Source organism: Zeus faber, assembly GCF_960531495.2.
Source record: "Zeus faber genome assembly, chromosome: 15".
Taxonomy (NCBI): domain Eukaryota; kingdom Metazoa; phylum Chordata; class Actinopteri; order Zeiformes; family Zeidae; genus Zeus; species Zeus faber.
In genome coordinates this window covers 10,251,647-10,277,186 of record NC_137194.1, presented here as the reverse complement: position 1 = coordinate 10,277,186, position 25,540 = coordinate 10,251,647, and the positions used below count along the sequence as shown (strand labels likewise).

General features: G+C 43.9%; 1 protein-coding gene across 1 annotated transcript; it reads left to right on the top strand.

Moving 5' to 3' along the window:
• The first annotated feature begins 2,042 nt into the window (after positions 1–2,042).
• ampd2b (adenosine monophosphate deaminase 2b) lies at positions 2,043–21,465 on the top strand. The gene is made up of 18 exons (XM_080015466.1): positions 2,043–2,153; positions 7,813–7,937; positions 9,055–9,185; positions 10,042–10,110; positions 10,218–10,320; positions 11,135–11,324; positions 13,437–13,578; positions 13,699–13,788; positions 14,865–14,994; positions 15,081–15,275; positions 15,376–15,507; positions 15,619–15,782; positions 16,582–16,708; positions 16,858–17,021; positions 18,092–18,212; positions 18,999–19,172; positions 19,787–19,897; positions 20,487–21,465. Exons 2-18 carry the CDS (start codon positions 7,908–7,910, stop codon positions 20,697–20,699), a joined length of 2,286 nt encoding a protein of 761 aa, XP_079871592.1. The 5' UTR covers positions 2,043–2,153; positions 7,813–7,907; the 3' UTR covers positions 20,700–21,465.
• The last annotated feature ends 4,075 nt before the right edge of the window (positions 21,466–25,540 follow it).

The window sequence follows — 25,540 nt, the reverse complement described above, 5'->3', positions numbered from 1 at the left end:
CTCTGAAAGGGCAATAGTTTCAACCTTGAGTTACAAAAAGCTTTTTCTTTCAGTCTTCAGGTTCGGCTTCTTCAGAAATCCGTTCTCAGAGCAATGCGGCCGACTTTTCTCCATTACCAGATCCTTAAATGACCATAATAATAGGTTCATTATCTTGGTGATAATCACTTGAATTTTTATGGCACGTACCTCCAATTATATGCATTGATCAAAACTTTCCCTCCAAGATGAAACAATATACCGGATTTCCTGAAATAGTGACCGGGGGCTTTTATTTACCTCAGCTCCTCAATTTACCTTTAGCTCCTCAAAATGAATACGTCCAAAATAAAAACACACCGTTTTTATTTTCATAGACACAGGAAAGGCTGGGACGCATGGTGGAGTGGAGATCGCTCCGTCTCCATTACCCGATCATTACCCCTGATCCGAGGCAGAACACCCCTTAGCCCGCTTTAAAATGTCCGTCTCATACAAGTAGAAACTAACAAAAAAAAATGAATCTAAAATAAAACCACAGGAAAACCGATATGGGGACCAGCACGGGAGGCCCGGTGCACACGGCGCGGCTCTGTAGGGAGGAAAAAAAATTATAATTCACTCCCTTTCTGTGCTGTTTGCCTAAACCTCACTCAGAGTATTGAAAATAGCATGATTATATTGTTGAATTTATCATTTTAAAGCGGTGGAAATGTACATTATGCTTCACTGTCATCCACAAGTTTATCCATCACCCAGCATTTATTACTGTAGAGGCACCGTTTTTATCTGAGTGCCGGTTTATATTTGAGGAAACACGGTGGTTTTGTATTTTCCCCCTGATATTGGGCAGACGGGCACAGGAATCGTATTAGAGTCTGGGGGAAAGTACGAGGGGAGATATTTGATATAATTTAATACCCGATAACATTCATCATTCAGACGCTCTCCTGATTTCATTCCAGGTTTTCTAGGTTACAGAGTCCGGGAAATGTCATGTTATCACCGTCTCCTTCCCCCCGATCCAGAGCGACATCTCCACTCTGTCCTGCTCTCAATCCAATCAGGGGCATCAGATCTCATTCTGCTCCACTTTAGACATGAGTTTATTCAAACAACCTTCAGAGGGCTCAAACTTTTCACATTTAACTGTAGGGAGTTATTGTACTTGGTCAATAGTAAGGACAGTAATTTAGACCTTTAATTCAATTATTATTATTCATTTACAGTCATATTACCCAGCTGTTTTTATACCCAACTCAATACTCTGTACCAGTACTCGCTACCACAGCCTTTCAAATGATGTTGTTCGTAGCGCATTCTGTATATTATGTATAAAAAATAGATTTTTACATTTGTGTGTCTGATTGATACCAAGACAAGTTCTGTAAAGGTCAGATACAGGGCACTTAATCAATATTACTGTAGTATACTAGTATAGTGTATTACAGTAATATTTAAAATAGGTAATCCAATCCTTAGTGGATTTGAAGTAACTAAACGACACTAACAAGTCTTGATGCTGTGTCAAGATTTTAACATTAATGTAAAACGACACATCTGTGTGTGTGTGTGTGTGTGTGTATTTACATGATGATGATGATGATGATGATGAGAGAGAGAGAGAGAGAGAGAGAGAGAGAGAGAGAGAGAGAGAGAGAGAGAGAGAGAGAGAGAGAGAGAGAGAGAGAGAGAGAGAGAGAGAGAGAGAGAGAGAGAGAGAGAGAGAGAGAGATGTCTCCCTCGGTCCAGCGTTGCGTTTACACATGTGCGGTTCCCGAATACCGACACATGGACACACACACACACACACACACACACACACACTGAAGAAACGCTCTACACACACACACGACAGCCAGGGGGAATTGCAAAACACAGCGGAGACGTGAGGGAGTGATATGAGGACAAGAGGCAGTGGGGAAAGAACCACATTCAATCCACAGAGTCAAGTACCTCTGCACCGCATCCAGCACCTGCACCTCCACTACCACCCCTACTACTCTGCCCTACATGGTATGCTCCACATCGATGTCAGAGCGGCTGAAGCAAGGAGTCTCAGCTGCAGAGGCGGGCGAGTGCCGCGACAGCTGGCCTGAACCAGGAAGCAGACAGAGGGAGGGTCACTGGGAGGAGGAGAGGGGGAGTGCCTGGATCTGCAGCACCGGCTCTGTGTACGTATGACAGGCGCTGATTAGGGGAGGCAGCGAGTGTGTGTGTGTGTGTGTGTGTGTGTGTGTGTGTGTGTGTGTGTGTGTGTGTGTGTGTGTGTGTGTGTGTGTGTGTGTGTGTGTGTGTGTGTGTGTGAGGTGGAGGGCTGCTTTGCCAATGTTGTCCTTCAACTTCAGTGTCATGTGGTGTCCCTGTCTGCTCTTGTCCTCCTCTCTCTCTCTCTCTCTCTCTCACTCCGTCCCCCACTCCCTCCATGTTCTCCCATGGCAAAGGGGTCATCACAGTCATCTGCTGTCCGGTGTGCTCCACCTCTCCATCCAGGACACCCTCTCCGTCTCTCTAGCCTCATCCCGTACAAAACAAAACAATGTCTCCCCCCCCCCCCCCCCCTCTCTCTCCCTCTCTCTCTCTCTCTCTCTCTCTCCCTCGCTCCCTCTTCCCCTCCGTCCCTTCACAGCTGTGTGTACTTGCCCTGAGCAATGCCATCTTTGTTGTTGTTGCCTTGGATTGATTTCTCTTCTCTCCTCTCTTCTCTTGGGGAGGCTGTAAAAGCTTGTAAAACTGTGTACGAAGGAGTAGATCAATTGATAGATGCCTCACGAGCAGATCTATTTATTTATTTATTTATTAAATTAAAAAAACAATAATAATAATAATTCAAAGGGGAAGTTGAGAATACTAGGCACAGACTAGATGTTACAGTCATAAGACAATGTGGAGAACAGACCTCAGCAGGAGAGCGATGCCCCCTGACACCTCTACCTCCGCCTCTTGTTTTGTGTGATCTCCGCTGCTTGATGGCGAGTCAGCAGTCAGAAGAAGAAAGAGCGCATGCCGTAGGTTTTTTTTAAGATGATGCAGAACTCGCTTGCTGTGTGTGTGTGTGTGTGTGTGTGTGTGTGTGTGTGTGTGTGTGTGTGTGTGTGTGTGTGTGTGTGTGTGTGTGTGTGTGTGTGTGTGTGTGTGTGTGTGTGTGTGTGTGTGTGTGTGTATTTTGCATGAAACGGCTCCAGCAGGATTTGCTGCCTACACCATTGAAAGCAGCCAGATTGTAAAACACAAAAATGTGCATTTTTTTTTTTTGTCTTGTCCTTTCCAGGATCACTCTTGTGTCTCGAGATACAAGAGAATGCACTTGTTGTCTAAATGCACAGATGTGTGGTATCTTGTCGTTGTTTGTATTCTCCTGTTTTCCTTTCAACGCAGTAGTGATGCATAAGCTGTGGACAGATGTGTCTCTCACTCTAAGACTGTCATTTCCTGCAGCCATAACAATAATCCTACTCATCCAGTGGAATCAGGTGCACGGACGGTAATGGAGTGTCTGGCAGAAAGAGGGCGGGAAAGAGAGGTTACTTGGTATAATATGATATAAAATTAGCCTCTTGAAATGAGACTAAATAAACATAACAAAATGCATTGGATTTTTATGATTTTTTTTATGATAAGTTACTTTGGCAATTCTTAGTCTGTGAAGTTGACTCTAAAGGCCCCTGACCTTTGACCTCATTCCATTCTTCTCAGTGCATTTTGTGGGATTTTTTTTCCCCACTGGTTATCGCTTCCCCAGTGACCTTTGACACCACATTATATCTAATTGGAGAGGATGAAGTGAGGCCGAAGTGTGAAATCCTCCACATAGTGTATTGCTGCTAAAATATGCATGTGTTGAACTCTCGTGGCAACGTGACACTCTGTAACCTCGTTTTGGAGCTCGGTGACGGGCTCAAGAAATGAGCTGCTGAAGGGGCGTGTTTGTTGACATGGTTCCTCTATACACTGTTTCCATTGTTGGTCGAAGTGAAAGACGGCCGCACATTCATTCACTAGCATCCATATTGTCAGTAAACCGACGATGTGGATAAAAATTCACAGAAAAGAACAGCACCCTTGGATTGAAAAAAATATATCCCCACCACATCATGTGACCGGGAGAAAAAAAATAACAACAATGGATCAGAAGAAGCCAAAATTTGGAGGAAAGCAAGTGACTTGGAAGACGAGGGTAAACCCAGATGTTGAAAAAGGACGTCGAAGTTTTCGAAAGGAATTTTGGGATTCCAGGGTAATCCACCCAACGGCCTTACGTGTATGTACAGTATGAGTGAAGCACGGCTGAATTTCAAATCCCAACTGATGGTTTTTCCCACCCATGGGGGATGAATGGTTATATAACCACAGATGCAACCAATCCAAATATAGCAGCCGTTATGGGATTAGCTCGGGGCCCGGTGGGCTTTGCTTGGCCTGGCTTGGACCGGCTTGAATGTCTTTGCCGCCGGTCATATCCCGGCCTTCTTCGCTCTGATGCCCATTACCGCGAGCACAGAGTGGATGTGATCCCTGCTCACAGCACTGGTGGCGCCTCAGCCCGAGCGCTTGACGGAAATGTTTGCAGTTAATAAATGTGCTCCCTCTTATCGCTGCCAAGAGGATTAATGGCAAGAGTTTAGCCGTCGGGGAAATGATTGTATCCTCATGGCCCTGACGCTCAGTGCTAGCAGGGAGTAATGTGTGTTGCCTCCTTTTCGGTGCCTTTTTGTTCGTTTTGACATCGCTCCCTTGCGAGCGGGTAAAAATAAGAGCTGGTTGAGTGTGTTGAGTAGGAGGTGTTGATTGGGCGGTGTTGGGCAGGAGGTGGTAAGCATGTGGTGTGCGGCGCAGGCGCTCGTTTCACCGTCGCCCCTTTTTCTCCCCGGAGGAGACGGTACGGTCCGTCTTGTGCCGCCCCAGGAGAGTCGCCGCGCCTCTGCCGACGAGGCCCCACCGTCTATTCTTTATCTGGCTTCGTGGCCGAGACGGTAATCGGTCGCCGTTACGTTTATCCGTGGAGGACGGACAAGACGCTCTCAGAGTCTCAATCAGGGCAAACCCGGATTGCGGTGTCACCGTATCGCCCTACGTGCTCCTCCGCCCGCGGGCGCGCGCGTGTGTGCGCACATGATAGCCTATCAAAACTGGTGGCGAGCCGCAGCCACAGACATTCCAGCGCGGTGAGAATGAAATATTCAGCAGGATGATAAATATTTCAGAAGCAGGTGGCAGTTTTGGGGCGGGGGGGGGGTGTTAAAATGGCGGCACTTGGACGGCTAAACACGCTCTGAGAAGAACGGAGCCGGAGGCTGCTTCTCGCTGCCCAACCTCTCCGTCTCCCTGTGGCCCTCAGCGACCACTCTACACGGCGCTCCCAGGCCTCCCCTTAGAGGCCAAACTTTTTTTTTTTTTTTTTTTTTTTTTTAAATACAATACTCTTGATTTGCACTCTGTTCCTGTCTGTGAGGACCAGGATTGTATTGAACTGGAGTCTCACGGGGTGTGCGTGTGCGTGTGCGTGCGTGTGTGCGTGCGTGCGTGCGTGCACCTGTGTGTGTGTTTGTGAGCGGCTCTCCGTCTGAACGGTCCATTGTGTCTTGAGGGACAAACAGCAGCTGAGCTCAGACCTCCGCTGGGGAGTTCTGACTGGTGGCACTGGGAGACGGACGGTTGCCGGGTTGCCAGGTTCGGCTACGACGCAGAGCTTTACAGAACAAGCTGGCGGAATTGGGGGCAACTCGAACGGTCGACTCGCTGAGCCATCATTGACGGAGCTGCTTTTGATGATTCATCTTTACATCCAGCCCTCCCTCCCTATTTGAGTAATTATCTATATCTATTTTGTGGATATTTGAAAGAGGGATCAATTTAGCTGCTTCTAAATTAATATTGGCAGCAAGATAAGGGGCAGAAGTTTTCTGATTTATTCATCTTGTTTGAGGAAACTGAGCCCTTGCTTTAATTGAGGTTTTCCATTTTCAAAAATACCGTACGCATTAAAAAACTGCCGTGGTGGCAGAACGTGCTTGGGGAGGTCTTCTTCCCAGCCTACCTTGTCCCTACATAGCGCCTGAAGGATCTGTTTGCCGACTAGTGTAAAGGGCGCCACGGACCCCAGCGGATCATCGACGGAGGCGACGGTCGAGAGGACCCCTCTCCTTGTCGGAGGATGTTTTTTAACTGGAATTGGACTGTGGACGCTTCAACGCACCACTGAACTCCACTTGCCCTCTCGATGTGAAATTCTTCTCAGGCCATGTCAAGATCTTTGGTCTGGGCACGTTCTTCAGGTGGTATTGCGGCAATCACTTCCTCGCCATTGGGCACGAACTTGTGCGGCCGAAGGTTCCCTGTTCTGCACGCGGCTCTTGACTCTTCCACCAGACGTATGAACTCAGCGGGTGGCTTTACGCTTGTCGAGCCATCGTCGACGTAGAAGCTTCTCTGGGTGAGCCTGACGGACTCGTCGCTGAGCCTCCCGTGACCCTGCCATGCCAGCTGCTGGAGTCATCCGCCTTTAAGCTTGACCTCGACTTCAAGCCGTCTTCAATTTCCAAACAAAGCAATGCAGATTGGAAATTACTTTCGCGCAAATATGCAAGTATAAACCTTGATTGCGGAGGGAATATGCTCAGAAATGCATTAAATCATTTATCCTTTGCCTAAGAAAAGTTTTCACATTAGTGGAGTTACCCTTCAAACTTGGCTTAAGTTGCCCTTTAAGCTTGGTCGCTTTTCATAAAAAGCAAAATTTCACAAATCTTAATTTTAACTTATAATAATGTTCCTTTTCTTTAACCTTTACTTAAACTCATTCACTTGCTTATGAGGGTGAAGTTCTCTTTGTGACACGTAACAACCACAAACGAACACTGCATTAGATTGATCCCTGAACACGTGGGTTAAGCACAGTATGCAAGGTTAATTGTCTTGAGTTCTTAGTTGTAATTTCCATGTTCTCCACTTCTCACACCACTCTAACTTAAGGGCAGTAGTAGCAGTAGAGCACTTCTCGGCTTTGGTCTGGAAGGTTGCGCTTTCGACACAGTCGAACCACCATTGATTGCAGTCGCCATGCCAACAATGTGTCGTGCGCTCCGCTTGTCCGACACGCTGGATCATCGTCGTGTCTTACCCAATGTGGTCTAATCCTCTCGCCTACCCGCGTGGAGCGGGCGATGTCTCACCGTAGCCCTCTCCACGACGACGCAGACACAAGTCGGTTCTTAAAACGGGCGCTTGTCGCTTGGGCACGCCTTGTTTTTTCCTGATGTATCCGTGCCTTAGTCACGCCGTGAGAACTATACTTGTGAAAGAACGTGGTACGAAACAAAATATACGGTGCAGAGCATGAAACCAGTGAAAACGCAAAATGATGCTCGGCGTAAACGTGAAACAAACAAGGCGTTCGTAGACATTCAAATAGAACAAAATACCTCGTGGCGCTGCTCGTCATGAAAAGAGGTTGAGTCCTTTAAAGTCTTTCAAAGTCTCTTTGGTTGTCTGCTTCAGCTTCAGAAGTCAATAGTTATTACGTTGAATGCAGTACAGCCGAGCCTCGTAAGAGACCTCCGCTCATGTGGGATTGCATACAGTCCTTCAGCGAATTCCGTCCGAGCAATACAGACAGAGAACGTGAACAGAAACATGAGACTGTAAACAGTGGACTGTTTAATTACATGACCTTTAAATTCTAACTTCACAATGAGTCAATTATTTATTGATGTATAGCCTAATATTATGGAATCATGAACACAGAGCATTAATGCAACGGCACCTACAACTTTTTTAGTGCTGGTGATAAAACTGTTTGTCTCGTGACTTACTCCTTTTGTCTTTCTCCCCCAGTTGATCTCCGCGGCGCCCGCCATCTTCTCACATCCCAGCATTCCTTGCCTGGAATTCCTGTGGCCCTAAAGCAGTCCATTGACCTCCGCACATCCATGGACGGGAAATACAAGGAGATCGCTGAGGTTAGTGTTAGTGGACCTAATGGACATATATATATATATATATATATATATATATATATATATATATATATATATATATATATATATATATATATATATATATATATATATATATATGCCTATTTCTGTTTTATATTTTTTGTGTCTCGTATAAATTTAACTATTTTATTTTAATTACTTTTTTTTTTTTTTTACTTTTTTTCTATTTTATTTTCTGACAGGATTAAGAATGAATACATTAGAGGGACAGCTCAGGTTGGACACTTGGAAAAGTGAGAGAGGCCAGATTGAGGTTTGGACACGCGTGTAGAGAGAGATGAGAGTGACACGGGGAGAAGGAGGCTGAGGATGGAGCTGCCAGGCAAGAGGAAAAGAGGAAGGTCCGAAAGGGAAGGTTTATGGATGTGGTGGTGAGGGAGGACGTGCAGGCGGTCGGCATAAGGGAGGAAGATGCGCAGAACAGAAGGTGTTGGAGGCGGATGATCCGCTGTGGCGATCCCTAAAGGGGAGCAGGCCAAAGAAGAAGATGATTATATTTGTGTGTGTTATATTATAATATTATATTATATTTCTTATGCAAACCTCACTAGAACAAATTCATTGTATATGTAAATGTACCTGGCAAATTTATTTAAAATTTATATTTTATATTTGACCATACAATAACATAATTTATATATATATATATATAAAATTATTGCAGTCTACTCCCAGAATAAGTAAGTGGGATAGTGGATGGACTTTTAATGAGTCAGTTCCCACACTTTCAAAATATTGTTGATGGAGATTGACCAGTTAGTATTTGCTATTATATGTAACCCTGTTTGTCCCAATACTTTGTAATGTGTCTTTGGAGAGATCATGCAAAACTTCTAACTAACTGTGTATGTACACTTGAGCTGGCCACTTGTGCTTACATTGTTGGTTAAAATCAACTGTATAACAGGACATAAGGACATAAGTGAGTTCATTTCTGTTTGGAACGCTGTTATTCAACATCTTGGAGTAGTTTTACACTGTGAGGGTTTCATAGTCCTCTTCCCACGAGTGGCTGGTGTGTCTATTATTTTGCTGCGCTGATTTTTCATTTCTTTTATTTTGATGTCTTCATGTGCAGGAGCTGTTCTCGCACGGCCTGGCGGAGCGCGAGATGCGCAGCGCCCCGTACGAGTTCCCCGAGGACAGTCCCATCGAGCAGCTGGAGGAGCGGCGGCAGCGCCTGGAGAGACAGATCAGCCAGGATGTCAAGTACGAAAGTCCAGCTGCGTTCGCCCAAAATTAAAAAAAGCAAACACCGGGAACGAGACGCTGAAGAATCCTCCGCATGTTTTTTTAGGGCGGGGCCAGGTTGCCCAACTCAAATGTCACAATATTTCTTTGGGGCGAATAGCGCGATGTTGAGAATTTGATGGTTTTGAGGATGACTATGACTATATAACTTTACAATCTGTCATGACCAAGCGGATACAGCAGAGGCATCGATGAGAACATCTAGAACGGTCTATGGAGTTCCGAAAGTTGCGTTTCTATAACGCAGCCTTAAAGACAACGTTTAACTATATGACAATATTACAGTAACCTAAATCTCAGACAATAGTCTCATATCACAATATCGATATTATATCAATATCTCGCCCAGAAAACACTCTCGGATAACATTCTCATTTTTCTTTCTATTTCTATTTCAACCTTTTTTTTCATGCAAAAAGACACGCACACATGTTTCATCAGCGTGGGGCTTGTGAGCATTACAACTTTCTTAAGTTCAAAAATCCCTCTGTGTACTTCCATTTAGGCTCACTTTACCATATCATCAGTCCTTTAACCAAGGAATCGCTTAGTGGCACTACAAATATTCTACTATCTTCCTATCAGTGTCCATGTTTTTTTTTTGGTTTGATACATCTATGTAATTAACACCTACCTGGCAGTTTCCATACAATGACTCTGAATTCTTGCGAACCGAATAGTCACCGTTGCTCCTGCTGGCATTGCAACGGCTCTTCTCCGCAGGGGCCGCTAACTTCGCCGAAACTCAAAAAAAAAAAACACTCGTAGTTCCTCTAAGCATTACTTCTCAATTATTTGGCTCCTCTGTTCCCAGGCTGGAGCCCGACATCCTGCTGCGAGCCAAACAGGAGTTCATGAAAACAGACAGCGCTACAGACCTGGAGTGAGTAAACAGGCATCGCTGTGTTCTCCCCTCCCGCTGGTCTCGGGCTGGAACGGCCTGTGTCGACTTGATTTACATTTTTGATTTTGTTGCCACTGTGTCATCAGGTACATGAAGGAGCAGAACCAATTTCCTGACTTCCAGGAAAGAGAGATGATCCTAGAGAAGGAGTACCAGAGAGTCAGCATTTCCGGAGAGGAGAAATGTGGAGTAAGTTCAAGTTCAAGTGTTTTTTCACACCAAGGATACACACTATACTACGGATGGACCCGATTTGATAACATTTTGTGTCCGGGATCCCAATCTCGAGAGAGATGATTTTTATTGGTGGATGTGATTTTGTCCATAATTCCACACAGACACACCGATCAGCTACAACATTAAGACCAGGAGCGGGCTACTTTGTGGTATCATCAGCCGAAAGTTATATAAGCCTCAGCCTCGTCCCATGGAAGTCATTCTCCTCCAGCCACTTGCGAGTGCGGACACCCCTAACACCGAGACGGACAGCTTGAGCCGGGGCTGCGTTTAAAGGCAAATCGGAAAACTTAAACTGGTGCCGCATTTTACAAAATATGTGACACAAACAGCCAATCGTACAGAGCAGAGAAACAACCATGTGATACAAACAGCCGAGCGTACAGCAGGAGCGTTGGCGCTTCCTCCGCTCTCACCCCGGCCTTGGCGCTCTCTGGCCGGCAGCGTGCAGCAGGGATGAGGCCCCCCGGAGCTGACTCGGCGGGTCTTCCTCAAACGTCAAATTCAACTCGAACTCGCCCTCCTCCCAACCCGAGCCTGCACGATTTTCAGTCACGTCTGCTCCGAGACGGTCGGAGAGAGTCCCTCTGTCCGCTCCAAACGTCCCCCGCATATAATTACAGATTCGGGATCCTCGGATTATGGGACCTCGGATTATGGTACCTCACATGACTAAACTGGAGCCAGTGTATTGCTGCCTGCAGCTCTATTTCTTCTTCTTCGTCTTCCTCCTCTTATCTCATTCTTCCATCCTTCCCCTCCTCAGGTTCCCTTCACAGACCTGCTGGATGCAGCCAAGTGTGTCGTGAAGGCTCTGTTCATCAGGGAGAAGTACATGGGTCTGTCACTGCAGAGCTTCTGCAGCACCACGGCGCGCTGCCTGCAGGAGCTGAGTGAGAGGCCCCTGGACCTGGGGGCCTACGAGGAGGAGCTCCCCGAAACCAGCGCCTCCAACAGTGCGTACACTCACACACACGCACGCACACACACACACACACACACACACACACACACACACACACACACACACACACACACATACTAACAGACACACCAACACACACAGACATCTATAAATTTTAACTCTTATATAGCAGGCCACAAACACTATGAATACACATGTCGATTTACAAGTACAGGTATTCCTCACTTAACGACCTAGCTGTTTAACGACCGTTCGGACTCACGACCAGCTCTCTGACCAGTCTGTTTGGTGCGCTGTGCGCTGTGCGCTGCGTGCGCGGCGTCATGCATCTCATCGAGCATCACCTTTTACAGTATATACTATATACACTATATACTATATATACTATATACACTGTATACTATATATACTATATACACTATATATACTATATACACTGTATAGATTACACAGTATACACTGTATACATTATATACACTATATATACTATACAGTATACTGTGCACTGTATACATCTCATCACCGTTCTCAGTTTCGTTCCCGCAGTCTGTCAGTATTTACTACACTAGCGTTCGCAATCGCCACGCCCCCTTACCGTGAAATTACACTATATACACTATATGCACCATATATACCAGCCACGCCCCCTTACCGTGAAATTACACTATATACACTATATGCACCATATATACCAGCCATGCCCCCTTAACGTGAAATAGGACTATATACACTATATACACTATATACACCAGCCAAGTCCCCTTACCGTGAAATAACACAGGTCCTCGCTTATCAATCAATTTGCTTAACGACCTGGTCCTAGGAACGGAACTCCGTCGTTAAGTGAGGAGTACCTGAACACGTTTACCAAGCAGGTACATTTACTTATACTAGGAATTTGTTCTTGTGAGGTTTATTTAGGTTCAATTTGCACTTTAAAAAAGCCTAAGAATCCGATAGAATGGAGAATAAAATAAAATAAAAAATTATTATTTTTTTTTTAATAATAATAATACATTCAAATTGAATTGACGTTGACTCTTCAGACTGAGGTCGCATTGCAAAATATCAGACCTGTATCCGATTTAGGACCACATATGAAAGTGGCCCAATTCCGAATTGAAAAGATCGGATCCATGTGGTTTGTGCCGTTCACATTGTCATGAAAAAAAAAAAAAAACAGATCTCAGTTAAATTATGAGCAAAAAAATGGTCTCGGCGGAGATAACAAAACAAAATCATTTGGCCCCCTCGCCCAGTCCCAATAGGCAAGTGTTACAGATCCTGTAACTCATCAAGGGGTTTGTACCCCCTTCTGTGAATCCCTCGAGAGGAGGGTCTGAGGTAGGGCTGGACGATATTGCCAAAAATGTTATCACAATATGTTTTATATACTGTTAGATGTCAATATTTATGACAATTTATATTTAATAATGATAATAATGATGCTCAATTTGCAGTACAGTTAGGGTTAGGGTTGAGTTGGTGTTTGAGGAAGAACTGCCGCATCAGCTCTGGATGAACCTCATCCCGCTGCCCGGCTGGGGAGCACCGCAGCTGGGGAGAGAGTGGAGGAAGCCCCAGCTCGCCTGGACCCCAACACTGGTCAGACTGATCAGGCTGATCGTGTCACATGGTTGTTCCTCTGCTATACGATTGGCTGTTCGTGTCGTGTTTTTGTAAGTCGAGGAACACGTTCTTAAACCATATCGAAAATAAATCTCATGAATTTATCATTGTTATCGTTAAGATTTTATCATGAAAATTATCGACATAGTTTAATCGCCCAGCCCTACTCCGCGGCAGACAATCCTAGCTGTTTCCGCTACAAACTAATAATAAATATCGGTGTTTCAATATTGATTTCTACTCTGTGTACAAAGACAAAAATACAATAACTCACATCTAATTATTTATATTATTTACACATAAATAACATCCACAACCCATCAGCTACTCACACACAAGCATGCTGGGAAATTGACATGTCGCATGTCCCCGACCCCCCCCCCCCCCCCGCATGCACACACACACACACACACACACACACACACACACACACACACACACACACACACACACACACACACACACACACACACACACACACACACACAGAGGGTGACGTTGTGTGCTCTCTTAGACGTCGCGATGCACCCGCTTGTTTCCAAAACGCACCCCTATGAGAACCAGGACCCCGCCTGCATGCCGCCCGACACGGGCTACGGCTGCAAGATGGTGAACGGCGTCGTGCACGTGTACACCACCAGGAGCACAATGGACAAGTGAGATGCTGAACTCTGAACCCAAAGTCACTTTCCACACTTTCCTTGAAGTCACTTAAATCAAGCACGCCTGTCTAGACACATTTCTATCTTAAATGAACGGTTTGTTACGTTTGTCAGGAGCACGGAGCTGGACCTCCCCTATCCAGACCTGCAGGAGTACATCGCCGACATGAACGTCATGATGGCGCTCATCATCAACGGACCAGTGTGAGTTTTGGGGGGCTGTGGGCTGTGGCTGTGGTTAAGATAGTGTGCTTTTGAAATAATTGGAATTATTTGAATTCTTTGAATAGTAGTCAACTCAGTACACATCGGTGGTGAGTGCTGTTGCCACTGGAGTTTCAATCTTGACTCTCAGTTTGCTCCCTTTGTGGTTTGTTACATGGTCTCCCTGGTTTTGAGTGTTTTTTCTCAGGGTGCTCTGGTTTCTTCCCATACCCCAAAGAAATGCACGTTATGCTTAGGGTTATGGGTAGGCTGAGGAATATATTTTATTTCAATTTTATGTAGATCAAAGAACCTTGGGGCGCATCGTGGTAATCTTTTAATTATTCCTTTTTTTTTTTAAATCATTTTTAATGCAATTTATTATTTTTTTAATAAGGTATTTTTTTAATCATAATTAATAAATAAAACTAAAGAATTGTGTAATTTACGGACAAGGAGTGGAATCCACGTGGAGCAGACACCTTGTGGTCCCCAAATGTATAGGATTAGGGTTAGAGTTGGGGTTAAGGTGAGGAATGAGGAATTATGTTATTTTTAATGTGGATCAAAGGATCGTTGGGGCGCCGACACATCAAGCCCTGATGCTAATATTTATTAATTGTTTTAATAGTGTCTGTTGGGGTTGGGGTAAGGGTTAGTGGAGATCACACATTGCCTGTATATGTTAATGTATTATGAGTGTGTGAGTGTGACCCTGCATGGATTTACACCCATAGCCCAGCATGACCTTGAATAGGATTAAGCAATTGAATGGATGGATGGGGGGATGGATGGATTATGACAATATGTTAGACGTTAACAATGATGAGTGGATAAGTAATAACTTATGGTCATAACGCTTAGATCCCCAGCAGTTTGCTTTTATGTTTTTAATATTCTCATGCCCATGTTTTACTAAAGGCATCTTAACATCATATCCATTGTGAGTTGCTGGGATCAACTATCTACTTTTGCCAAAGAGCACTGCAGGATTTTTTTTTTTTCCAACACACTCAAAAAGTTCTCAATTGCTATCCCTTACCCAAATGTGTTAAATGTGCTCCTCGTTGCCACAGAAAGTCCTTCTGCTACCGCCGTCTGCAGTACCTCAGCTCCAAGTTCCAGATGCACATCCTGCTCAATGAGATGAAGGAGCTGGCGGCACAGAAGAAAGTCCCACACCGAGACTTCTACAACATCCGCAAGGTGAGACCAACAACGGCATTTCCTGTTATTTCCTAATATCAAACAACCAGGATCTTGACAGCTTTGCATCCGGATAAAACCTGCAGGTGGACACGCACATCCACGCCTCGTCCTGCATGAATCAGAAGCACTTGCTGCGTTTCATCAAGAGGGCTATGAAGAAGTATCCCGCGGAGATCGTCCACGTGGAGCAAGGGAAGGGCCAGACGCTCATGGAGGTTTTCGAGAGCATGAACCTCACGGCCTTCGACCTGAGCGTTGACACGCTGGACATGCACGCCGTGAGTGATCCAAACCCCTTGGCGCTTAAAACATTTTCCATGCGGTTTGAAGAACCGACGTGTTGGAGCTCGAGTCTTTGTGTCTCGGTGTTCTCTGCAGGACCGCAACACCTTCCATCGCTTTGACAAGTTCAACGCCAAATACAACCCCATCGGCGAGTCCATCCTGAGGGAGATATTCATCAAAACTGACAACTACGTGGAGGGGAAGTACTTCGGTCACATCATAAAGGTACTTTTCCTCTTCCTGACGCTCGACTCGTAAAATATGTGAGCGTCGATGCCCGGTCGATCGGTTTACGGTTCACTGGCGCCCCCCTGCTGACTGAGCGTGTCTCTGCAGGAGGTGATGGCTGACCTGGAGGAGAGCAAGTACCAGAACGTTGAGCTCAGACTCTCTATCTACGGCCGCTCCAGAGACGAGTGGGACAAACTGGCGCAGTGGGCCGTCAAGCACCGAGTCCACTCAGACAACGTGCGCTGGCTAGTTCAAGTCCCTCGACTGTTGTGAGTGCAGAGACTCAGTGATATTTTCATGGCTCACTTTCTAAAAGGTTTAATGTGGCTTAATAATGTAAAATCACCTTTAACGTTGATCAGCGTCTTTGAAATGTTACCCAGTTGTACAACACCATGGGTACTATCGTTGGTGAAAAGAAGAAAGGATATATATCTTTAATTAATTCTTGGATCTATTAATTTAGGCTGAACATGCTAAAAAAATAGGGAGCTTAATGTGGCTTAATGAGCCGATATTGCACAAAAACATTTCCATTTGTATTTTGCCATATAAAGAGGGGTTTAAGATTTTGGGAAATATACATATATATTTTTTATATCAACTGTTGTTACACTATGACCTGAAATAATTTAGATTTTGGTTTCGCTCATTTTGCCACATTAAGCTCACATTACACTATGAGCTGTGATTTTAACTTTTACTTCCAAAATCTTGAAGTTGTCCCTTTTCTATATATCCAGATTTTCCAAAACCCCCAAAATTTAATCAGATTTTCTATTTTTCTATTTTAAATGTGAGCTTGTTAAGCTCACATTTTGGCCCATTTTTCACTTTATTAATTCATACAAAATTGCATTCCATATTTTCTTTACGATATTAAATGTGCCGCAGGTGTGCAGCATATTTACTATCGTAAAATACTATCGTATTTCACAGTCACTTTTTTCTTGCAGTATGTTCCTTTTAGTGAATACCATTAGCATAAAAAAATCACCTGAAACAATGGAAATACTCTAGAATCTACAAGTGAATTATTTAGTTTTCATTGTTTTTCTCTCTTTAAAGTGATGTCTACCACACCAAGAGACAGCTGTCCAACTTCCAGGAGATGCTGGAGAACATCTTCATGCCGCTGTTTGAGGTTACAGTGAACCCAGGAAGCCACCCAGATCTGCATCTCTTCCTCCAGCATGTACAGAACAAACACTTTTTTATTTAATCATTCACTAAAAATGGACCAAGTTCGATTGTCTCATTTTTATTTTTTATTCTTTTATATATTTCTATATTTATTTTTTTTGGGGGGGGGGGGGGGGGTGTTCCTGGTTCCGTCACACACAGGTGGTGGGATTCGATAGTGTGGATGATGAGTCCAAGCCGGAGCAGCACATCTTCAACCTGGACAGTCCGCTGCCGGTCAACTGGAGGGAGGAGGACAACCCGCCCTACTCCTACTACCTCTACTACATGTACGCCAACATGACCGTGCTCAACCACCTGCGCAGGTACCCAGGCACCTTCACAGTCATGATTTTCACTGTGCATCATGGAATTCAATGTTTGTTTGTGCTTTGGTGAATAACTAATATAATATATAATATTTTTTACTGTTTGATTTTTGAGTGTTTATTGTCATTCTGTTTACTGTCAAACATTTTGGGGTTTATTTTTCTATCTTGTTTTTGTCCATTCTTTAGGCTTACATTCAATGCTTATTAGGTTTATTGTACATTGCCAATTTCTTCTGATATTTTCAGGTTCTTTCTTTTGGTAATTTATTTTTCCATTTTCTATTTATTGTGTTGTTTTTCATATATTTTTTGTTTGTTTTTTGTTATATTTGTTGTTCATCATTAGGTTCGGTGTATATTGTCATATTTCATTATGTACAGTTGTATATCTTCACATTTCTCCATATATTGGCATTATATTATTTTTTATTCCATTTCTTATTATGTTTGACTATTATCATCTATCTCTCTCTCTCTCTCTTTCTATCTCTCTTTCTATCTATCTATCTATCTATCTATCTATCTATCTATCTATCTATCGAATCTGCTTAAAAAGCTCTCTCTGTGCACATGGCTGGGTGAACTTATCTACCAAGCAAGGATCATTAAACAATGTCCTCCATGTAGGGGACACAGGTAGAATGAAGTATGTGACTAGTTTATCTACTACTATAGGTCAAGGAGAGAGAAGAGCAAGCAGGCTATTGATTAACTTTTTCAGTTGCATTTTTGAGCATTTTCTAACACAGTAAACATTGTTATTGCTGTTAAAGTGGCAATGGAACAGTGAAAACAATAGAGGCAGCATATAGAGGAGCATATACAGCACATAACACATACATTGAATAGCTGGGTCTTATCAAGTTCTTATTAATAAATATGGGATAAATATCAATTATGGAATTTTGCCTTATTATTTTATGAATTGCTACTTTAATTTTGAGCACACCTAGCAGGGATGGACTCTTATTAATGATGAGTCGGTGAATGTGTATTTGACATGACATGACCCTGAATTACTACTTACCTGAACTTTAAATCCACTGCTGTCTTCCTTCATTTAGGGACCGAGGCTTCCACACGCTGGTCCTGCGTCCTCACTGCGGCGAGGCAGGTCCCATCCATCACCTGGTCTCTGGCTTTATGCTGTCAGAGAACATCTCGCACGGGCTGCTGCTCAGGAAGGTACCACCCCGAAAAACAGCTGCCTCATCCTTGCTTATGAAATATGTTCTGTTTCGCGTCTCCTTTTTATTTGAAGAGAAAGGAACTTGTTTTTTTTATTGCGCAAGAATTTGGCATGTGATCTTTTTGTCCATTCATTTATCTTTTTAATGATCTAACAGGTCAGGGAAGTACAACAATGTGGGAGGAACAAATAGATAGATACTTCATATTTTAAAAGAATAAACAATATAATACAAATATGGGAAAGAAAATGCTAATACATGGAAAACACAGTCAACCTAACAGTTAACTGTGCACAATAAAGATATGGCAATATACATCAAACCCTATGATAAACAACAGATATAATCTAAAAATAACAGATAAATAATAAAAGATAAAAAAGATAGATAAATGAAGATAAAAGTGAAAGATGTCCAAAAAGAAAATACTCTGTCCGATACAATAACTTATGAAATAAACAGTCAACCAGAAAGAAAAACTTAAGATAGAAATGGTGATGTACAATAAACCCGACATTAAATCGAAGCTTTAAACTAATAAAATAAAATAAGAAAAAAAAAAATTTATAGGGTTAGAATAAATATAGTAATACATTTATTGAATAGATATAGTATTTAGATAAAAGGGGGGGGGGTAGAATACCAGTATTCAAATTCTGTTTCACTTCTCTTTTTGATGAGAAATCGTTATTTGGCAAGAATTACTCAGCATCCTCACAGAATGCCGTGCCGATAACCGTGTACTTTCAAATACTCCATTTTCTTCTTCTCCCGCCCCCAGGCTCCTGTGCTGCAGTATCTGTATTATTTGGCGCAGGTCGGCATCGCCATGTCGCCGCTCAGCAACAACAGCCTGTTCCTCAGCTACCACCGCAACCCGCTGCCGGAGTACCTCTCCAGGGGCCTGATTGTGTCGCTCTCCACCGACGACCCCCTGCAGTTCCACTTCACCAAGGTCCGTGCAGGGAAGCCCACGGTGACGGCTGCCCAGTTTCCCCCAGGACAACCAGATTTGGGCCATTGTCAGCCATCTTGGTGCGGTCTGGTTGTCACGTTGTTAAAGGGCGTCTACCTCTATATGTTTAGAAACTTCCTCCACGGAAAATTAGTTTTCTTGGTGCATTGATTTACACCGTCAAAAATGGAGAAACAAGTGAACACTGAAATATACAGTATATTCCATATATATATACCATATACTGTATAATAAATTGTGTGTGTGTGTGTGTGTGTATGTGTATATATATATATATATATATATATATATATATATTGTGTGTGTGTATATATATATATATATATACACACACAGTATATGTATGTATGTATGTATGTATGTATATAGTATACCACTTTAAAACTTATGTCTCAGGTATTGGTTGTTGCTTTCCTCACCACCACCTGCCTGAAAGTTTTCTGTTTCTGAAAGTTTGAGTTGGTTTTTTTTTTTGTTTCTTTTGCTTTTGTTTTTTAATTTGACAAACTTTGTTAAAGCTTTGTTAGAAACCTTTTATTTCTCTTTTTCAAGCTCAGTTTGGATATTTCCCGGTGTTACTTTCTCCTTCCCAGGAGCCCCTGATGGAGGAGTACAGCATCGCAGCCCAGGTCTGGAAGCTGAGCTCGTGTGACATGTGTGAGCTGGCCAGAAACAGCGTGCTGATGAGTGGGTTTTCTCACAAGGTGAGTTCTTACAAAGTTAGCTTGACTTATTGTTCATATTGTTTAATAAATGTAACAAATTCTTCTTCTTCTTCTTCTTCTGTATTCACTTTATTACATTAAGTTGGGTCGGCTTCACAGACAGGGGTTTAATCGAAATCAGGACTAAAATAATCCTTCTAGGAATTAATCCGGAATTTAAAAAGGCCTTTCTTAAAACGTGCTTCGTTATAGACTAGGAAATCCTAGACTCAGGTGATGAAGGACTAGTCAGTTCCTTCTTGTCTGGTCTTGGTGCTGGTCTCAGTCCAGATCAACCCCGTCCACCTGGAGACCACACCCTTTAATCCAAAAATATAGAGAGCTAGATTACCTCTAATCTTCCCTCTGGAAATCCGATTTTATTTTTATTTTTTTAACCAAGACTAGGGCAAGTCTGAGACTACTTTAGGTCCAGATCAAAGACGAATTGAGTCTAAGATTAGGCCTAATCTGCGTCCAGGAAACCGCCCCATTATGTCACCGAAAGCGACTCCATTTTGTCGCGTCATCAAGCCAAGCTTCAGTAGAGTCGTGTCTATATATTTGAGCGCTTCTCCTTCTGGACCAGGTGAAGAGCAACTGGCTCGGCCCGCGCTACACCCAGGAGGGTCAGGCGAGCAACGACATCCGGCGCACCAACGTGCCGGACATCCGGGTGGCGTACCGCTACGAGACGCTGTGCGAGGAGCTGAACCTCATCACGCAGGCCATCCGCACCGACGAGCTGGAGACCATCGAGGAGGAGGGAAGCCTGTGCATGGCCGCCGTGCACAACAACTAGCGAGGAAGAATAACGCACAATCAAAGATAAATTGTGATTATTCCCTTTATTTTTACACTGGGACTGGGTTGGTAAGAATTTCTATCTTTTGAGGGGGGGGAGGGGGGTGGTTCATGACTTGTGACTGTGTCACAAGACTGTGAGTTTAAGAGAGAGGAGCTAAACGTTCCAAAAGTGTTTCAGTGGTTAGTTTTACTTTTATTTAGTATTTCTCCTTCGATTTATTGTTCATTGTTGCGGTAGATTAGTCTTTGTGAATGCACTTTGTCTCCTGGTCTATTTATTTGTAACTGATGACTTGTTTGGGATCTGTGGCCATGTTATTTTTATTTTCAAGCGTGTCTTTAAATGGGTGTGAGGCAGTTTCACCTCCCACCCACCACCCAAGTGGCACAGAAGACGGGGTTGACACCAGTTTATTGTGGATAGTGGGTAGTTGGAATAAGCCCGGGAGCAGATAGACATATGTTATGACAACGGCTCCTCTCCTGTGTGTGTGTGGGGGGATGAGGGTTTTACCTGTTGCTCTTTCGATCAATCCGCGAGCCACAGGTTAACAGCCACACTGATCCTTGGGTCCCCAATCACCTGGACCCAGGACAGATGTGGCTGCTCAAACCACACCATCCCCGCACCACAGCGTGTAAATCAATTTCCCTTTCAGAGGTGTGATATGTTGAACCCCTGTTCATCCCTGTGCCGTTTTAATCACAATATCTTCACACATTTTAGCTGGGAACATTAACCGGAAATGACGAGAAAGAGCCTCCAACTCAAGCAGTCGTGTTCTGCAAAGTTAAGTCCTGCATCAAGTTATTTGATGAGGCCGGGGTGCTGAAATAAAACAATAACATCGTCTGACGGAGGTTGACATGAATTCCTATAGTAATTAAATAAATTTGAAGAAAAACAAAAAAACAAACAGCCTGTTACTGTGCAAAAGAATGGTCACTGTGTCCAGAATGAAGTAAACAGTATATTGATAGACTCCCATTTTAACGGCAGGAATATACCTCCTTGAAAGTGGAATACAGGCAGGTGTTCTCGGTGCCGAAAACAAAGGTGAAACCATTCTGTTCCTCCCACAGCTCTGTGTGTGTGTGTGCGTGATGGCGTTTCAATTCTAGTCATTTTTTCTCCATCTACACAGTGTTGGGGTGGGGTGGCATGAAGGCACTTTTTCTCTGTGATTATTATCTGCTGTTTTAACCTCAGATCCATCTTTGTAGAACGTGATTGTCGGAACTCCATCGTCTTGTCACACGGTTTCATTTAACCCCGATCAGAGCATCCACAAGACATTTCTTACAGTATATCTACATTGGAAAAAAGTGCACAGTGAGGAATGCATGGTATATTTTATTACATTTCACTCCATGAACATGCACAGCCAGTGCCAAACCCCTACATGGACATTAAGATGTTTTCTTTTTTTACCACTGTTAGTGACTTTATCCTGAAGCTCTTTTTGAGCTGATAGTGTTACTGTGAAGGTTAAATAACTACTTTCTATACGCATTATATTCTATTCATTATATATTCTAAAAATATTGTGACCTCCACAGACTCTTGTGTGCACTCTTTGATATGTATTTTATTACATATGTGTCTAAGAAAAATACAAATAAATGTTTATTTCACCTGGCTGAAGTTGTAACTAAAGCTTACTTGCTTAAGGAAATGAGCACTTTATTTTTGTTTAAAGAAAAGACACCTTGGATAACATGGGTTTGGAAGCAACAGCTCCAATATATTTTTGAAAATAACATTTTGGATCAAGTTATTGAATTACATTTTTGAATTATGGAGAAATTGAGATTCATGTCCAGAGGTGAAAATAATGTTCAAAAATATTGATTTGTGAAACATAAATTGAGCCTTTTCTTAGCAATATGTTAACGTTATGCTCCGACAAACCACCACACGCACACAACATTACATTTAGCAGACGCTTTTATCCAAAGCGACTTACAAGGGAGAAAAACATTCAAGCTACATTGCAACAAAAACATTAGTGTAACAATAAATAAATACTGCTAAGTGGTGCTGGTAATTCTAAGTTAGGAGATGAGGTGCTCTCTGAAGAGTTGGGTCTTCAAGTGCTTTTAAAGACAGGGAGGGAGGCCCCTTCTCTGGTGGTTTTTGGCAGCTCGTTCCACCAACGTAGAAATTACAAATGAGAATAGCCTGGATTGCCGTGGTTGTGCAGCCGGCAGAGCCAGGCGACGCTCATCTGACGAACGCAGCATCCGGTGGGTAACATGTGCTCTTACAAGAGCATTTAAGTAAGTGGGAGCATTCCCAACAATCACTCTGTAGGCAAGCATCAGAGACTTGAACTTGATGCGAGTGGCTACAGGTAACCAGTGGAGCTCGATAAGCAGCGGAGTAACGTGTGCCCTCTTTGGCTGGTTGAGCACCCGTCGCACCGCCGCATTCTGTATCATCTAGTGGCTTCACCGCACAAGCCGGCAAGCCTGTTAAGAGCATTGCAGTAGTCGAGGCAGGAAATCACCAAGGTTTGTACCAGCAGTTGAGTGGCATATTGGGTCAGGTACGGCCTGACTTTTCGGATGTTAAATAGGGCGAAGCGGCACGACTGAGAGACGGCGGCAAAATGGTCGGAGAATATTAGTTGGTCATCGATAATGACACCTAGATTCCTTGCAGCCTTGGTAGGAGCAAGAGATAAAGAGTCAGTTTTGATATCAATGTTGTGATAAATACCTTGTTACCTGGCCGGGAAGACCAACAGTTCAGTTTTTGCCAGGTTTAGTTGAAGACAGTAATCCTTCATCCACCTGGATATGTCAGCAAGGGAAACCGAGATCCGCGTCGAGACAGTGGGGTCATCAGGAAGGAAAGACAGATAGAGTTGAGTATCATCCGCATAGCAGTGATATGAAAAACCATGCGAGCGGATGATCGGGCCCAGCGAGGTGGTGTATATGGCAAAGACAACTGGCCTGGCCAGGTCACACTGAACGAACGCCCAGTGAGGTAAGATTCGAACCAGGAAAGTGCACTGCCAGAGATGCCGATACTTGAGAGTATGGAGAGGAGAATGCTGTGATTGACAGTGTCAAAAGCAGCCGATAAGTCTAGCAGAATGAGAACCGAGGATTGGGCAGCAGCTCTTGCAGTTTTTAAGGCCTCCGTCACAGGCAACAGGGCTGTTTCAGTGGAGTGTCCGCTTTTGAAGCCAGATTGAAGTGGATCAAGAAGGTTGTTTCTTGACAGGAATTTTGCTTGAATTTGTAACTTGTCTAGACACCGCCCTCTCAATGGTTTTGGAAAGGAATGGGAGGAGTGAGACCGGCCGATAGTTTTCCACTCGAGTGGGATCGAGTGAAGGTTTTTTGAGCAGTGGTGCTACCCTAGCCACTTTGATAGCAGAGGGGAATGTGCTGGAAGTGAGGGAGGAATTAATCAAATGTGTGATTGCCGGGGTGACAGTCGGTAATATGGCTTGAAGGAGGTTAGATGGGATCGGATCTAGCGGACAGGTAGTAGGATGGCTACATGTTAGTAGTTTAGATACCTCAGTCTCAGCGAGAGGGGTAATACCAGGGAACAATGAGCCTTGAGCCGGAGTAGACAGGTTGTGAGTTAGTTGTTTGGAGAATTGGCTGCTGATAGCTGCCACTTTGTCAGTAAACAAGGAGGCAAAGCTATCAGCAGTGAGGTTGGTAGCTGGAGGAGGTGGTGGAGGGTAGAGCAGAGACTTAAAGATGGAGAATAACTTACGTGTGTCCGTGGCACCGTTGATCCTGTCGTTGAAGAAAACCAATTTAGCAGCAGTGATGCTGGAAGAGAAGGAGGACAGCAGTGTCTGGTAGCTTGCAAGATCTTCAGTCGCTTCGGATTTGTGCCATTTCCTCTCGGGTACAGTTCCACAAGCCAACAGAGAAGGAGGTCTTTGCAGATGATGTTTGCTGCAGAGACCTGAGGTGACCCAGATTGCATTGGCGTTTGTTATAACGAGGCTTTCTGTGTGACCTTGAAAATTACAGAAATGTGGTAGTTGCACATTGTGTATGAGGTGACAAAACAAAACAGGTTTTCCTTGCACAGGTAGACTTGCAAGTCTTTACACAATACCGTCTTCACACGGGAACGGCTGCACACGGGGCTGACGCTTTGCTAACGCTTTAGTAACAGCCCCGTGAATGTAGCATGACCGCTGATTGAAGACGGCTGTCCTCGTGCTCGGACTGATTGCACCCGGCTGAAGGCACGCCCGCACAAAGACAAGGGCCCTTTCTCAATGTGCGTTCTTGTCTGTACTTGTGTTCTTGTGCACTTGTGAAACGTCATCAGTCGCAGCCCAAGTACTGTTCCAATTCAAAGTACGCATCAAGCCAAGTCCAGTCCAAATGCCCGGATGTGGACTTGCTCAGCCCATTTTATCGAGGACGCATCGGTGGTGACTTGTGTGGACTTGGGACAGCCAAGTATCCCACAATGCGTTTCCTCCCGTCCCCGGGAGTCTGTACTCCCGAGTATGAACTACCATGTCCGCAATGCCAGACTTCGCTTACTCGGTACTGAGAAACGGCCAAGGACTTACCGATTTGGGGGAGTGTCTAGAGGTCACACCCTTTGATGGCTAAGCAATTGACAGTGATGGGTTCAGAGTGAAACCAGCAGTCCCAAGTTCCAACAGTACAATACTGTAATAACAGTTACAAAGCAGTAAATACACTTACACAACAGTCTTGGCGCTGTAGCTTGTCACAACAGTTCCATCACTATCATAGAAAATCGCAGTCTGAAGAGCTATACAAAAAACAAACATTAAAATGTGCATTTATTTCAATGTAATTAAAACATACATTTTT